The 17213-nt window shown below is 43.9% G+C and overlaps 2 protein-coding genes across 3 annotated transcripts in view; both read right to left on the bottom strand.

The window, feature by feature from the left end:
* Nucleotides 1–8838: 8838 nt before the first annotated feature.
* On the bottom strand, nucleotides 8839–14382 carry LOC118795814 (PTB-containing, cubilin and LRP1-interacting protein-like). The gene is made up of 3 exons (XM_036554554.1): nucleotides 14261–14382; nucleotides 11616–11762; nucleotides 8839–9416 (listed from the first exon to the last, which is right to left on the bottom strand). Exons 1-3 carry the CDS (start codon nucleotides 14288–14290, stop codon nucleotides 8940–8942), a joined length of 654 nt encoding a protein of 217 aa, XP_036410447.1. The 5' UTR covers nucleotides 14291–14382; the 3' UTR covers nucleotides 8839–8939.
* A 2122-nt stretch (nucleotides 14383–16504) lies between these two features.
* Nucleotides 16505–17213, bottom strand: part of LOC118795456 (E3 ubiquitin-protein ligase TRIP12-like) — a 21345-nt gene continuing 20636 nt past the window's right edge. Inside the window, exons 40-41 of one of the 2 annotated variants that reach the window (XM_036553927.1) lie at nucleotides 17130–17213; nucleotides 16505–17007 (exon numbers count right to left, since the gene is read on the bottom strand). The exon at nucleotides 17130–17213 is cut by the window's right edge and continues 20 nt beyond it. In XM_036553927.1, coding sequence (XP_036409820.1) covers nucleotides 16811–17007; nucleotides 17130–17213 — 281 coding nt within the window. In that variant the 3' untranslated portion in view covers nucleotides 16505–16810. The remainder of the gene's footprint in view (nucleotides 17008–17129) is intronic. The other variant, XM_036553928.1, reaches the window with a different exon arrangement.

Below are 17213 nucleotides of genomic sequence, written 5' to 3'. Positions count from 1 at the left end.
CAGAAGGTATTCTAATCACTGTGAAAAATGTGATGTCACCAACACCTGCTATTATTACGTCCGGCAGCCCTCTGAAAGCCAACATTCCGGATGCGTCTGTTCTGCTCTTTGAAAGGTTCGGTGTGTGCCTCTGGAAAACAATACATACAGCCTACCGCTATACACAACCAACGTGACAGTCAGTCAAAAAATTGGCAGAATAAAAAATCGGGAAAAATAGGTATAGTGACAGTGACTGTTTTCATCTCCGACGAATCACTCTGCAGACACAGACATATTCACTCTGTATTTTCAACAGCCCCTTCGAGGTTTAAATGTCATTTTCTAAAAAATAAAAATATTTTTCTCAATATTATCTCTGTAATTGTTAAAAACATATTTTAAAATGTATTTTCATTATCATGTGGATATATCGTAAAATGCTTCCATGTGCAGTACAAAAGTAACCATTGGCACAAATGCATGCATGCGCACACACATTATGCACAGCCAGGCTCATTCTACTGATTTGGCAGAGGGGATGAGAGGTAAATATTTTCACCCCTCCACGAGTAGCCTTTAGAAACCCCACCATCCCAGAGCAGTCAGCTGGCGATATTGACGGGGGGTTAATTATCTTTCCCGGAGTTTATTACCTCTCCACTTGCTCTGTTCTCCAGCTGGAGCATTCTGCGGTACTCCGGCTCCCAGTGGGGACTGGAACTCGTCCCAGTGTGGAGAGCCCGTGGGCGGATGGACAAGGATTTCTCTGCCTGCTGGGTAATGGTGGAGCAGAAAACAGCTGCATGCTGATCTATGCTGACAGCGGGGTGTTATGGGTAAATAACGCTTCCACGGTCACGCCGACGACAAGACCTCAAGGTTAAAACAGAAAGTAATTTTCCTCCGATTTAGCCTTTTGGAGGAGGGCAGCTCAATTTTACAGAAGATTAGTTAGAAAATTGTGTTACGGAGGAATATTGGGAATAACTGATCCAACACAACCCAGCTGCACATACAAACTGTACTCAGATACAGGGTTTAGGTACAGAATTCAGACACAGGACTTGTATAACAGATCTAATCACAGGACTCCGATATAGGCAGGTAGCTCAAAATGAACTGTCTGAACACCACTATTTATGATTTACCAGGCACAGGGAAACGCGCTATAGTATGAAATGCTATGATAGACATTCATATGCTGTGACAATGAAATATATAAAAACACTAAACTTTGAAGATGACAGAAGAGAAATCAGTGGGGGGAATGAAGTCCTTTGATCTCTTAGTCTCTATAAATAAACAAGTGATATGAGGAAAAAAGTCACAACTTTTTCCAACTGAAGTTACTGTTGGATCATTTATTCAAAAGTAAAGCTTTCATATCCGCAATCCACGATGCATAACCAACCTGAGAAAATGTGATGTCTTTAGATGTTAGGACAGAGAAATTTTAGGCTTCTTATAATGCGTCCTTGGAAGATTAAACTGTGGTCTGTGTGAAACATTTCAGATTTATTTCAGAGTCATCAGTATGATTAGGCTAGTAATAAAATAACCTGCTTGTTCATCCTTAACAGCCTCACCCTCGTCTACAGGTGTGCAGCACAGCAGAAGCAGAACTGAGAGCTCGTTATGGCTTGTTAATTACTCTGTCATGGTGCATCCCCACCCCCCACTATAGCTATTTTAAGATCTGTCTTTCAAATCACGTGTGAATTAAAAATAAATCGTGCCTGACTAAACCCCAGTGTCTTTCAGTGGAATTCGTGACACTTGAAACAATATTGAGGTGGCCTAGCCTTTTGGTTCCATTGCTGAGAAGAGGGGCAAACAGACCTGGAAGACATGGTATTCTCAGTGAGAGTCTCAGGTACTGTATGAGGTTGTTGGTTTTTAACACTGAATCATATCGGCTGGTGTATCACTGAGTTGATAATGTGTTATTCGTTCATTGTCTCACGCTCAATTCATCTTGCACCTCTTATTTACTCTTAAAATGGTCTATTTTTACCTCAGGGCTTGAGCGTGAGTCAGAATCAGCTGGTGAATATTTGTGAAAAGGACAATAAGCGCATTGCCTCTGCGCTGCATGCAATCTGCATTTATCAGAACCGAATCTCAACATGTGACACGCATCTCCCCACTCTCCTTCTTTCAGCTGTCCATAGCAAGGAGTCTAATGTGTTTGCAATATTGAGTTTTATTTTCTCTTTGTTACAACACGCTGTTAAATGAGAACCTGCTGTCTCTGAATCGGGAAATAATGCATAATTTACAAGGGAACACATCTGAAATCTCAATGACATTCATGAGGGGAAATAGGAAGAGGCGGTCGGCTGTACACACCCCAAGCTGTTTTGTTATTGATAGCTGCAAGGGAATAGGGCCATTATATCCAAATGCACATAAAATAGAGCAATATCCCTTATGCAATGGTATGGAAAGCACGAGCAAAGAAAGATGGAGGAGAGCTGATTTATTCCTAAGGAGCTCAGCAGAAAATGAACCGTAAAGATAAATCATCTGTGATATATCATCGAGCTCTGGTTAAAATCTGATTAGGTCATCATAAAGATACAGTCAGTCTGTGCGGCTCACCTGAGAAACATCCACAAATCCTCTTCCTCCTGTAAAGAGGGCCAGCAAGTGACGGGGGGGGGGAGAGAGAGGAAAAAGGGGAGGGAGAGAGAGTGGAGAAAGAGCACAGAGAGAACGAGACAGACTACCCCCTGGGACTGGATCATGACCTTTCACTAAAAGCTTTTCTCAACATTTTTCCACACTGCAGTAGCAGACACTCAATCACCAGTTTCAAAAATATATATATATTTTTTTCAAATTCTTTGTTGAAACAGATCATCTCTGTAATTTGGTAAATAAAAGGCCATTTCCCACCCACACTGCTCTCTGTGACAGGCAACCATTTCTGCAGCTTCTGGCTATTATTAGACTAAAGATTACCTGTCACCAGAGGCAGGCATCTGCAGGAAATACAGTCTTTCATTTTGCATTTGTCTAGAGCTGCACTTGATCTAATGAATAGAAAGGAAAAAAACAAGGAGATTCTTGAGAAAAGGATCCACTGAGAAGGAGCCAGGGAGAGTCAGATAGAAAGAGGAGAGAGGAGGAGACAGTGAGATGGATACTGGGGAAATTTGGAGTGAATGGTTTTTAATGAAGATGGTCACTATAAAGATCTTTTGTAAGATCGTCTAAAATTTCTTTCCCTGGCTTACTCCTCAATTGACCTCCTCACACATCTGAATCAAAAGATTGGTTGTGTGTTGTATGTGTGTGTGTGTGTGTGTGTGTGTGTGTGTGTGTGTGTGTGTGTGTGTGTGTGTGTCAGTGCTACCCATGGCTACAGGATGCTCTTCATTTATCAGGTAGGGGGCACACATCTGTGACTAATCTCCCAGTTTGTGATTACATCAGGTCTGTAGCTCTTTCTCACAAACATTAATCAGCCAATCTTTATCTCCTCACTGAAGAGCAGTAATCAGGATTTACTGGCGACAGAATGAAAGATACCGGCACACATCAAATCAGCTGAGCCACCATTACAATTTCAAGCTCTCCCTCCGGATCATTACAATCTGTGTCCCTTTGTAAACCCGTCGGTCAGGATTGACGGTGCCATCCAAAAGAGCTTAACCCACGGCCCTGCCCACAGAACGCCTTTACTCTTTTCTGTCAGCTGACGAAAATGAACAGCTCAAAGAGAGGGGCATGCTGGGTAAGCCGAGCGGGCTAGAGCCACTGCCATCCCCGCCTGCGCCCACGAGAAGCGAGAGAGACATTAATGGAGAGACGGAGCTCAGCAGGGTGAAAAGCCATTGGACACAAATCACCTATTCGTGACATCAGGAGTTCTGAGCAGAGACTTATTAAGACGGAAACACACTGTGCCCCTCGCACACGCTAATAAGAGGCGGTTTGAAGGCATACTGGAAATAAGCCACAGGTACAGAATTTCAAATATCTCACCCCACAGGATGCCTGACCCTGCATGTGGATAACTCTGTACTGTGATAATATTCATAGTTTACTAGAGTAACACTTTGTACTGTTATAACATTAATCCTGTACTGCAGTAATACTCTGTAATGTGACTTTTCATATTGTTCTGCAATATTACTTGGTTGAGATTCTATTCATCCTGTACTGCAGGAACACACTGCAATACTTAGCCTGTACCGCAGTAATACTTAGACTGAAGTATAGTAATTAACTCAGAACTACAGAAGTAATACTGCTGTAGTAACACTGTAGTGCATAATAAACATTGCTGTTTTTAATGAGTATTAACAGAATACTTGTTTCACTACATTAGAGTCATTTAGAAGATGCTCTTATCCAGACTGCTATTGGGCTTAATGAGTCAGCCATTCAAACACTTTATATACACTGCTATGAATCACAATGGGACATTCCTGTTTACACCTGGGAAGACTAAATCTAATCTAGTTCCAACCCTGTGCAGCATTCGGTTTAAACATATTATAGATACAAAATGGAAATTAATCATAAATTGTGCATTGTATTCATATAAGATACTGTATCTCACTCAAATTTGCTGTAAAAATCCCAAATCCCTTTGTTGTTTGTGGCAAATGTCAGCCAATTCAGCCCTGAAGAGAAACAGGTAAGTCAAATTACAGCCATATCTGCTCTTTTCGTCACACAGTCGGTATGTCTCTGCTTTACTTAACCTTAGGCAAATGTCAAATCTAACAGCTCTGACATCAGTGAATCAGTAATACTGTCTGCATCTGGATGTTTACCCACCGAAGCCTTATTCTGTTCACAAACACCTCTTCTCTCCTGCTGAATCAACACACACACTCACACACACACACAAAACCTTCATCCAGACCTGCAGAACAAATCAGTAATCTGCATAGACTGCAGAATGCTGATGAGAGCTGTCTCTGGGGTTTGCCTTTTTTTACGAGTTAGATGGGAAACACCATTAAAACAGCAGGTTACTCTGCACTCTCAAAGGAAACATGCTTGTCTGGGACGGACTATTTCAGTCTTGTCCATGTTAAATCAGATTATGAGACTACATAAATAAAAGTTACTCCAAAACAACAACAAGGAGAAAATTTTAAATCTTTGTAACTGGCAGGTACAGCAGAAGTTTTGCAATTGCATATCTATGAAAAGGGTGAAAATTGGTAGGCATAGATTTGGATGAACTGCTGGGATGACTAGGCTGATGGATGAGGAAGAAATTAGATTTTGGAATGATACTTCATGTACAACCAGTATTTCCAACTGTTGATCATGTTAGACACCAGGCAGCAGGGTGCTGGCAGCCAGTCAGCTGCTAAAGGTGGCAGACACACAATCCCCACATGTCTGAGCCACTTCAGCTGAGACATGAATTCCAGAATTATATCAGGAGTATCGGAAATGATGATAAGGATCTCTGAGATCTCCAAAAAATCTTGTACTTCAAAGTTTTCCTTTGAGGTTTGAGCCAATATTGCAGAGACTGGCTATGCTGATGTCGTTAGTGGAGCATTTGTCAAGCTTAACCGAAATGTCACTCAGAAAACCTTATCACAACATCCATCCCACTGCCCATCGATCTCTGTGTGTCATTTGAGTGATTGGGAAATCAAATGCCAGTCACCTTTGCGCACATTGGTTTAAATTTAAAATAACATTTTGTGTGTTTTTCAAGTCCGAGCTTTGCAGATGGTCTGTGCAGGGCTCCTGTCTGACATTGAGAATGAATGCAGCGCCCCCCTCTGGTCTGAGAGTGAGAAGCATTTTGGATCTTTTTAATAAAGCCCTGCTGACAATAAAGGGAGATGTAAAAATGTAATGAAGGATTCGGTTGAGGAATTTTACACCAAGCTCAGGGAGAAAGCAAATGCCATTATCCTGAGCAACCTAAGTGACAAAATGCAACAATGTTGCTGTAAGTGGGTGTAGGTGTCTGCTCAGTTGCAAAATGCATTGGTGCTAGACGTCACAGAAAAAAAACAGTTCTGTAAAATCCTCAGAATGGATAAGCCAATCAGAGTGTAACAACAGCCTGAAGTGCCTGCAGGGGCTTAGTGTCCACTGGGACATAGCAGACTGACTGATTCTGAAGCCTGCAGTGCTCTGGGTCTTCACAAAGGCTGTACTTTAAGAGAAAAATTAGAAAAAAGAAGATAAATGGAGATAAATAGAGAAAAATGGAGAGAAAGAGAGAGAGAGAAAGAGATAAAGAGGGAAGGAGATGAGGGAGAGAGAGAGAGCACTAGAAGGAATGAGTCGTCTAGATTCTGTCAGACATAGCTGCCTCGTGGGGGTTTGTGTCAACATTAGGATTTGGTAAGAAACGTGATTCTTCCCCTCTCTCATTCTCTGTCATACACACACAGGGAAGACGCACGCACATACACACACACGCACACACACACACATACACCGAGCTCCCAGAATTCCACAGCTCTCTGCATGTGCGCCCCTGCCTGTGGGATTCGGGGAGGAAGAGGGGGCAGCGGGGCCTCTCTGTCAGGGCCGTAGGTTGGCCCAAGCAGGGGAACGGATTCCCGTTGGTTTCATAATGCAGATTCGGAGGGGGCGTTCGGCAGGGGATCCCCATGCTGGGTCGGGACCGAGCAGGAGCAGAACAGTGAGACCCTGTGTGCAGTCTGACGGCACAGTGACTGCGTTGCTGCTGCGTGGCCTCATTCTTACAGTGACGCACTGGAGGAACTGGGTCAAACACCAGGACAGGCAGGAAAATCCCCAGAACACCACCCACTAACTGAGGGGCCCCCGGAGGGCTGTCCTGCTCTCCCGCACACGCACACGCACACACACACACACACAAACACACGCACACACACACACACACACACACACACACACACACACACACACACACAGGAACACTCAAGCACATAAACACTAGCACACATACTTTGTACAAGCATGCAGACTCTCATGATGCACACTCACGTTTGTGGAGCACAAACAGACACCCAAGTGGTACTGCACGCACACACTTAAAAGCATACTCAGCTCCACCTACGCACATTCACAGATTACAAACACAAGAGTGATACATGACGGTACTTTCATCAGCTCAGGTCCTAAATGCTATTCCACTGCTATTAGAATCTTCAGCAGATGAACTCACAACACCAGCCAGAGTATGAGTAAATAGTTTTTTATGTTCAAATACTGTGTAGAAAACAAATAATGAAACATGATACATTTACTATGAGAACATGCTCCCCTGCGATTTTATTGTACGTGTCCCTTTTTCACATTGATGCCCTGGGGCTTCGCTATCAAAATCCATCTGATATAGCTTATGCTGTATGTATTCACAGTTGGCAAATAGACACGATTTTCTGTCTGTTTACTTAAAAAATACCTATAAACATCTACTATGATGTATTTGGAAATTTTTATTTTTGTTTACACGAGCTTATTGAAATCTTCCAAGACAACAGCTAAGTGGTGCCCTCAGTATTCAGCTTCAGTCTCAATGAAAACACAGATGAGAACATATTACAAGAATGCAAACTCAGACGACACAGCTCAGACAGCCAATGGCACACTGAAATCACTCTGCTTCAAGTTCCATGAAAGAAACCTGTTCACTACCCCTGCACAAACGCAAAGGCACCGGGAGTGTGCAGTCACTCAGAGTGTGATCTACCTGCTTTCAGCTAATATTCAGAGCCTTAGAACCTACTTGCATGATCCATTGTACTTCGATTCTCAAGGGTACCATCAATATATCCCTGAAATTCTGATGAAGTGATCTTAATATTCTCAATCAACACATACATTAATATAACATACCAACATTGTATCCAACACAGTTAATGCCACCCTGGCTTGGTACATGTACCTGAACACTTGAGTTAAAACTGACATCATTTTGAACTTTAAGTTGGATATGTGCTGAATTATTTGTTTTAACTATTTGTTTAAAGCATTTTCATACCCCCCTATTTTAGCCAGTCTGGAATCACAAATTGTACCACCGTAGACTCACCTCCTTGTACACTCTCAAGAGTGCTGAAGGCGGAGGTGAATGCAATCCCCCAGTATACTCGCACATAGTCAATGGTTATTTTTCACACTACAAGTCCCATCACTCAAACCCAGGTCTGAGCTGTAGGACATTAGAAATACTGCAGTGCCCAAACTGTGGGCTGTGCCTCCTCTATCTGTGAGCCTGAGGTCTATCAGATTCAGCACTTTCTTAAAGCAAAGCAGCAAAATGAAAACAGTCTTAACTCTGCAGTCACAGTAAAACACGAATGCCGATCACAGTGCCTGGCAGTGTTCTACACCCATCAGACAAGGCCTCCAATATCACCGTGACACACATACACCCCACCCTTATTCACAGAACGGGTGGGGGTTATTGGGTCTGGTCACTGGAAACTAGGTCACTTGGAAACCTCAAGAAGGCTATAGAGTATATACTAATATAATAATGGCACAAATCTGAGGAAAAACTAATCTTTTTTAAAAAAAGAAACATATGTTCAAGTCATGATTGTAATGACACTGTAGCAGTAACAGGATTGTAGATCTCAAGGTGAATAGGACCGTAGAGGTCTGAACAATGCAAGTGATCAGGACCACAGCGGTCTTAACTGTGCAGAAATGCATGTGAACAAGACTACAGTGGCCTGAAGTGTGCAAAAAAGCATGTGAACAGGACCATAGCAGCCTGAACCATGTAGAAATATATGTGAACAAGACTCTAGCAGTCTGAACCATGTAGAAATACATGTGAACAGGACTATACTGGTCTGAACCATGCAGATCTGCAGGTGATCCTGTCAACACTGTAGTTCACTGTGGCGCGTTTTGCCTGTTTTTACATTTGGTCCCTAAGTTACCCCCCCCCCCCCCACCGGGCCCCGCCTTCCTCAATCCACACTGTCCCATGCCACTACCCTCACGCCACGAGCCCCGCCTCAGCCGTCGTCAGGGGTGGAGTCCTGGGGAAACTCGTCAGAGGAGCAGCTCTTGTGGATGCGCCCGTCGCTGCGCATGCTCTGGAAGGTCTTGCGGAAGGCCTCCATCATGGAGTGGGCCAGGCGCTTGGCCTCCAGCTTGCTCTCACACTCCACGGCGTGGCAGTCCATCTGGAAGGTCAGGTCGTCGTTGATCTCGCGGTAGATCCAGGCGAAGACGTTGGGGCTGGCGCGGTGGTCGGCCGTGCAGTAGGCGATGCGCGCCACCTGGTAGGTGTCCATGCCGACGGCGGCCTCGCCATGCCCGTCCAGGTGTTGCAGCCTCACCTGGAAGGGGCGGATCTCCAGGACGGCGTTGGCGGGCGGGGTGTCGCTATGGACCCGTGCTCGGCCCTCCCGCAGCCCGATCACCGCCGACTCTGTGCACCCAGAGAGGAACTGTGTCCCCGTAATCGTCACTTTCCCCAGGTAAGTTACCTACAAGTGACACACACCCACATAACTTACAATACAAGCATCAACAAAAAGCACTGTAATAAGTCAGCTATTGTCCAGATTTATGGCTTCACATGAATTCAACCAATCAACAAAGTCTTGTTTTTATGTCAAACAACATGAGCTTTGAAGTTATACCCAAACTGAAATACAACAAACAGATAGCTACCTGAACAAGTCAACAATTGTCCTTGGATGTATGAAAATTAAATGAAAACTGAATATGAACATTTTACAAATGTCAGTTACAAGCGCATTTAATAGTGAGAGCATATAGTTAGTCCACTAATCTAGCTACAAGTTAGACAAGCAAATAGTTTTCATTTATAGCATGCTAGCAAAGAAGAAGCTCTCAAAAAGTAGCAGTAATCATAACTGTAAAATGACCCAATCCCCCAAAACATGAAAAATATATAAGTGTTGTTATAGATGGAACTTTAATGAGGCAAGTTACTGTCACTTGCCACTCCTCCAGGCCAGAGGGGCGTTGTCAGCCCCGAGAGAGACGGCTGACTGAGTCTGTGAACCCTGGCATTCAAGATACAGAGGGCCAGGCCACAGAGATTGTGACTTGCTACTCGCCAACCATACATTCATCCGCATTAAACACAACACTGTTTTTAGTGCTGTATTTTGCCTGCAGTCCACTGACCAGCCTAAGTCTCTCACCACCAGTTTAACCATCAGACTGTGTGAATGTATACTTACAGTCTTACACAATTATCCTGTGTCGGTGTGAGAAGTGAATACAATGTCATCTTTCAAACATACTACAGGGAACGAGCTTCATCAAGTATGTGTATGTGTGAAGCAGGTATGCAGACATCCCCTGTGCGGAGCTGAATATGGTTCTCTAGCACAACTGTACCACTCAGTGTTTTCAAGCAACTGCGATAAGTAGCACATCCATCTACAGGTATGCACTTCTCTTGCAATCCAAAATACAGAATTTAAACAAATACATGTACTTAAACACATATCATGACTGGGACAGAGAACTGCTGGTATGGTATTTCTTTCATCTTAAATCATTTCAGAGACACATCATTTTAAAACCTGATTGGTGGAGCAAGGCCAGAGGACAACTAGACCACGGCCAACACATGTTTCCAGGCTTCAAATCTATATCTCATTTGCTGGAAGCATAATTGCTCTATTATGTATTGCTGACTGTATAACTCATAAATCAGTCATTTTATGCAACTGTTTTATGATGTAGCTATTGTATTGTGATCTATAAATAACCAATTAATAATGCCACTGCATTACGCATAGTCTCTGTTTTATTGAGGTGTTAATTCAACCCTGCCGATCCACTAGGCAGGAGGCTTGTCCTGTTCTCTAGTCCCGTCACCATGCCAACAACCTGCAGACCAGCGCAGTTAGATCGTTGTGTAACCACGGAGATGCAGTCCATAGCAGGCTTTATATACTCCTTCCCATTCCTGATTCACAGTCCCTGGTCCTGCCCAATCACACACAGGAACACTACAGTTCCCTATGAGTTCTACTCCACTATCCAATCACAGGGCAGAAAAAAGGCTGTCAAAATCATTCATCCATTTTCTAGCTGTCAAAACTAATTGGAGATGACCAGAGATATTTCCTCTTCCTGCCAGGGCCTAGCAGGGCCACTGTGGCTAACAAGGAGCTGAAAGACCCCCATCAATAAAGACCCTCTGCATAAACTTCTGCTTCACAAACAACCCCAGCAGGACTTTAAAAGTCTCTCTGTATGGGGTGTACAGTAACTTTATGGCACCAATCCTCAACTCCCACATTAAAGCAAGTTGACTCGTAATTATACAAAATTGGCATCTTAGCTTCCTGATAATGATGCTGCAGTGTTACTATACACTTAAGTGTCTGTTTCTAATTGAAAGAGGGCTGTCATGTATTTATTTATCATACATAAGGTGACTGGGTGTACTGAGCCATCTCCACATATAATGAGACGGCTCCATGTGTGCCAAGCCAGCTTTACATACACTAGGCCAGCTCCATGTGGACCGAGCCAGTCCTAAGTGCACTGTGCCAGCTCCATGCTCACTGAGCCAGTTCTGCGTGCATTGAGCCAGTTCTACATGCACTAGGCTGGCTCCATGTAGACTGAGCCAGTTCTATGTGTAGTGAGCCAGCTCAGAGTGACATAGAACAGATCAAGCTCTGTGTGGGCAGTACCTTGCAGCCAGGGTGAACCCGGTTCTTCACCAGCGGTGTGGTTGAGCGGAGCTCAATGTCCTCTGGCTCATGGAATATCACAGTTGGAAGGGGCTCCTTCTTCAGGGTCAGCACGTTGAGTTTAGTCTTCAACATTGTCTGGAAGTGCTGAAACAGACGAGCACAAAGCACCACAGTGAGATAAAGGACTTCAGTTCTCTAATGCTTTATTTTACTGTGCCTAACTTGCGCAGAAATCAGGCACTCTGTGTACTTTTAGACTCTGAGATTAGTCTGCCAGTATCTGCGTAAGGCAGCCTGCGCCAGAGTTTATTGTCTGAACAAATAACAATGCGGTGACGTGTCCTGCATGGTGCCCAGCACGTCAGAGCTACACAATTATCACTGCCCAGAGTACTAAAACCACAGCCAAACGTGTCATCACTCTCTGCTCCTGATGGAGGTCAGCATTACTGCTGTCCTATCCACAAGGCCTGGATCCACAGATACAGACTAGACAGCACAGTCGTTAGGAAGCAGTCACAGACCAGACAGTACAGTGCTTTGGCAAAGCAAAGTCATACTGACACCAGGAGGCCATACTGGGTTTTATCCGATGTAATCACTAACACCATGTGCTAGGTTATTAGCACTGCTAGCCAATGAAGCTGTGCTGACTACATGAACATTACTATCCACAGTCTGTACAGTTCAGTAATTCTTTATAGTTCTGTAGTCTTTGTACTTCCATACAATGCACGCAAACATGTTTTGAATGTAGCGTAGTAATTTTTTAATTAATTAATTAATTAATACATTAATACGCTACAGGAATTTAGGTTTGCCTCCCCAGCATCACTCCACCTAACCCACAATATCACACAGACTAAAGCCCTCACTAAGCAGGAATTCATCAACCACAGGCTAATTCAAGAAGTTAACCCCAGCAGTATGTGAGGGACAGCTACATTTCGATCTTATTTTTGTTCTGCAGCACAAATCCATAGAGTCCCATCACACTACACAGAACTCAAGAGTTCAGCACAGAGGCTACATATGGATCATCTTGAGGGATCCAGCCACCAACATTACAGTTCATCAATCTGACACTAACTGTAAAAGTAGGTTAGCACATCAGTTCAGGTTTAGCGTATCAGTAGAGGGCAGTGATAGTCTCATAGCTCCAAAAGTCAAAGCTTGGTTGCGTTCGTGCTTCCTTGCAATTGGTTTCTTTGAGGAGATCATGTATGTTTGATACTTTATCTCACATTACTCTAAAGCTGGCTGATATTTACCGCTTTACTGAACTCGGAGGGATACAGTGGTAGCCTAACTGTACCGCTGAGGTCAAAAAGCGCACCCTCAAAGCGAATCGCAGAGAGGACCTGCCACAATTTGACCAGAAATACTGAAATTCAGTTCACAAATACAGAGGGGTTTTTTCTTTGATTTCCAGGTTTATGGTTCTTTTTGTCCATTCATGGATGACACTGGCAAACAACATGACTGTTGTCTGTGTCTGAGTGACCATCGCTTTTATACATCGATGACAGTTAGATAAATCGCAACCTAGCAGTTGTAATGTGGACTTTTAAGTTCGACATTGCCGGTTCACCGACCTGTAGGCCTACCATTAATTGTGCCATACAAATTGTAAGGGCTAAAGTATTTCACGGCTTAAAACAAACAATGGGTGGATAAAATCACCTCTGCGAGATTTACTACGTTATCCGCCGCGCGCGGCGAGGGGATTGTGTAAATTCATTTGGCAGGCCATCTCATGCCATCTGGAGAACATTACCGGGGGAAAGACGGCTAGCCAGCGAACCTTACGCCCCTGAGGGTAAAACGCACGTCATTAGCACTTTATTCACATACAAAATTAGATCTAAAATTAACTTTATTTAAATTTCAGTAAAATCTGTTAATGCTGTGCTCTAACGTTACAGTGATCATTATTAACAATATATATACATCTATCAACAAAGGGTGCCGACGGACGGGACAATAAAAAGCATTCAAGTTTTAACTAACTTGACTAACTACTTGCTTACTGAAAACACATCGGAAACAGATAAGTTTCTGTTCATTTATTTTCAAACAAAAGTTACTGTACGCTAATAGTCGAATATAAATTTGTGCCGCCAATCGAAACCTCAAAGCCAAGCACATTTATTGCGATTTAATCTCTCGGTTTGGTGAAAACACAAATAATTAAATCAACGTCCAATAGTAATTATTGTTACAAACGGCAAAAGTAGGCTATGTTGTAAACTGTGCTTGCATAACTTCGCTAACTAGCCAGCCATATCCTAGGGAGTCGCGGCTTCTACCGCTGATTTGCCACCGATTTGGTTCCACAAAATGACAAACCTGGTCAACCATACAGCCCACCAACGATCTCGAAATCTCAGGACCACGATAGCCCACAAGCCCCACGAAAACGTGCTAGAAAACAGGAATAGCTAAGTCATACCCAGCTTTTCTCCGAAAACAACGAAACTAGTGAGAAAGATTGCGACTTTCAAAGCTACCTAGCTTGCTAGACGTGTTTGTTAGCGTCTCCCGAGATATCATATTGAAGGTGCATGGAGGAATGTCATAAAACTAATCATTTCTACAGGAAAATGCCATCGATTCGTGAAATAGGAACACTGTTGCCTTACCTGCAGACGCTCCGTAGCGGGCTGCCACATTTTACCACGATATAGCGGTTCGATCGGTGTTGCAGCTGGATGTTCGGCTGATGTCGTCCGGCTCACATCTGGCCGCCCCGGAGTTCCCTTTCACTGGCAGTCGGACGCATCTCATTCGCAGACGGCAGACGGTGAATTCCAATGGTGTGCGAGGAAGGAGCCCCGCCTCCAAAACGCAACACCTCCCCGGTTTTTTTCTTTACCTAGTTTGAGAAGTGACCTGCAGGGGGAAGGGATCTGGGATCCTGTATTCAGGATCTCGCAGAGAGACCATCATTCAGACCTATACCTCGAAGGGTGTACATTAATCGAAGAGGTGAACAGAGCAGCATTCGTCTCAGACAGTCTCTTTCTCCCTCTTAGGCCTTGTATTCAAACAGTACAACGGATGTAAACCACATCTTTAACGCGTTCCACATTTTCAAGCGATTCAGCTTCCAAAGCAATTACAGAGCAGCGCTTCTACACCGTTGTACGTATTTTCTCAGTTATGTCTGTGTCGGAAAGATGTTGGGCATCTGAGCAGAAGTGATTCAGAAAATCCGTGCGCCGCGATGTGGCGTAATTTTCCAAAAAACAAAAGCCGGCTCAGATGATTTTGTAAAACCAAACACTTGATCGCTGACCTTCGCGCCAAGTTTTTGTAAACACGAGTTTCATTGATTTCGCAACTTAATGGTGAGTTCAATGTCCTCTAAGCACCAGAGTGGAATTTCCCGCATTACCGCTTTCACACATCTTAGTGTGTAGTGAGGTGATATGGGCAAAGTTGTTGATTTATTGAGACAACAGTAGCCAACTTTATGTGGTGTAGCCGTTTGGCAAATGATTATATACTCAAATGTATGGGGATATATGATTGGTACCTTTGAGTGTTGGTACTCTGAAATCATTATCAGAGATCCCATACTGTGATCGAGAACCTTTTCACCTGGCCGCGATTGTCTTGCAACCAGTACCCAGTACTGTGTTCGTAGACAGGTGTGTCTACGAACACAGTAGAACAAATGCATAATGACAATGTTTCCTAATCTTAAATCGTACGCGTGAGCAAGGCTGGAGAGAGGAAGATTATAAACTGCTTTAATAGCGTCAGAGGTCACTGTGCCATAGCAGGAACATAGCCTTCACTCTTCTGCCTCCTGTCAAACTGAGATTGTCACCATTTGGAGAAGCAGCAGGAGACAAGCACATGCTCTCACAGAGATATGAGGGGACATAGAGTTGCCTAACATTTACTCTGATCAGGGGTCAGGTATCATATTTTTATGCAGCTTCAGGAAACCATAGCAGTCTATGAAGCATTGAAGAATCAAATACTCAGAAGTAAAAATATGTACGTCTGCTTCACAGCTATCCTCACTTTAGAATAAAGCATCCTGTCTTACAGATTATACAGAAACACTGCTGTTAGAACGGGTTGTTCATCCTATTGACATTCAGAAGACAGCACACAAATCCCAAATTACTAACATAAACTGTTAAATGGTTCAATTAGGTTCAGGTGAAAAAACAAGCCTTGTGTGAGTGAAACTGCAACTATGTCTCATAAATAAATACTAAATCACTAAAATGTATAAAAGCCTGCTTATCACCTACATCCAAATGCAAAACATATTTCACTCCATGACTAAAGAGAAATAATTGACCTGACCATGCAAAGTAAAAAAGCAACCACATACATTTTTCTCTCAGCCTCAAAATATGACTGCTAAGCTCAGTGCTTGTCCAGCATCTTCCCTCCTTGAATAAGGAAAGTCCAGCTGAGTTTCACAGCTTTGACCACACACCAGCAAAGGATCAACTTGTCCAACACAACGGATATAGCGTACACTGCGAACATATTTTTCAAAAGACTAGATGAAACAAAATTGTAAAACAAACAAGAGAGAAGAACAGAGCCATCCAATCAGATATGAAGAGTGAGCGTCAGAGGTTTACAGCCCAACAATCAGACCAATGAGGGCTGTCAGAAAAGAACCATCCAATCAGATATGCAGAGTGAGCGTCAGAGATTAACAATGCACCAATCAGACCAACAAGTGTCAGAAGAGAACAGAGTTGTTTGGTGAGTTCTGCCGAGTGTCTGTGTGATGGGTTTGTGCATTTGGAACTATGGTGAAAATCTTCTCAACAGAAACACACACCCCCCAAGTACACAGTGACCTTTATTATTTTAGCCTTTTTCAGAGGAAAAAAATCCCTTTTTAAATATCTCATAGCAAAGCAAATTTAAAATAGTCACCCAGGTTCTTTTCCCTCCGTTTTTTTTTTTTAAACATTACTCAACTGAAGATATTTGTCTGAATTCCGCGGGTCGTGAAAAGTGTCCGTTTGTGGGAGTAAAAGGGGGGGGGGGGGGGGCAGCAGATATATTCATACATTTATAGTGTCTTTAGATTCAGCAGGCTGGATTCTCTAAGGCTGCGCACAGTGTCTCACACTGTGGGTGATTGGGAAACAGAGGGCTGCTGTTGCTGCTGCTGCTGCTGCTGGGGACCCTGAAGGGGGCCGGTGAGATCAGGACAGGTGGAAGGACTGCTGTCCCTCGCGGACCGCCGTCTGCAGCCTGTGCCGCATGATCTCCACGCTGGAGTAGTCCGGCAGCTTCAGGTAGTTGACGCAGGTCATGACCGAGGGCAGGAAGTCGTCCGGGTTCTCCGTCGACTCGAACGTCTTGCGCACAACGGTCAGCGGCGGGTTCAGGCTCCGGAAGCCTTGGAGAGAGGCGGGGGGGGGGCATGAGACAGGTGGGGGGGTGGGGTGATGGTTAAGCGTTTTGCTGGAAAGGTTCATTAGGGGTGTGCGTATAGTTTGTGCGGAGAGAGGGCACGCATACCTCCAACAGGCAGTCTGGGACTCCCGGTGACGAACTGCAGGAAATACCTCTGCTGCTCCGGATCAAAACTGCTGAGAACCTCAA

This window comes from Megalops cyprinoides, chromosome 20, assembly GCF_013368585.1.
Source record: "Megalops cyprinoides isolate fMegCyp1 chromosome 20, fMegCyp1.pri, whole genome shotgun sequence".
In the NCBI taxonomy this organism is placed as follows: domain Eukaryota; kingdom Metazoa; phylum Chordata; class Actinopteri; order Elopiformes; family Megalopidae; genus Megalops; species Megalops cyprinoides.
This window is presented reverse-complemented; position numbering and strand designations above follow the sequence as displayed.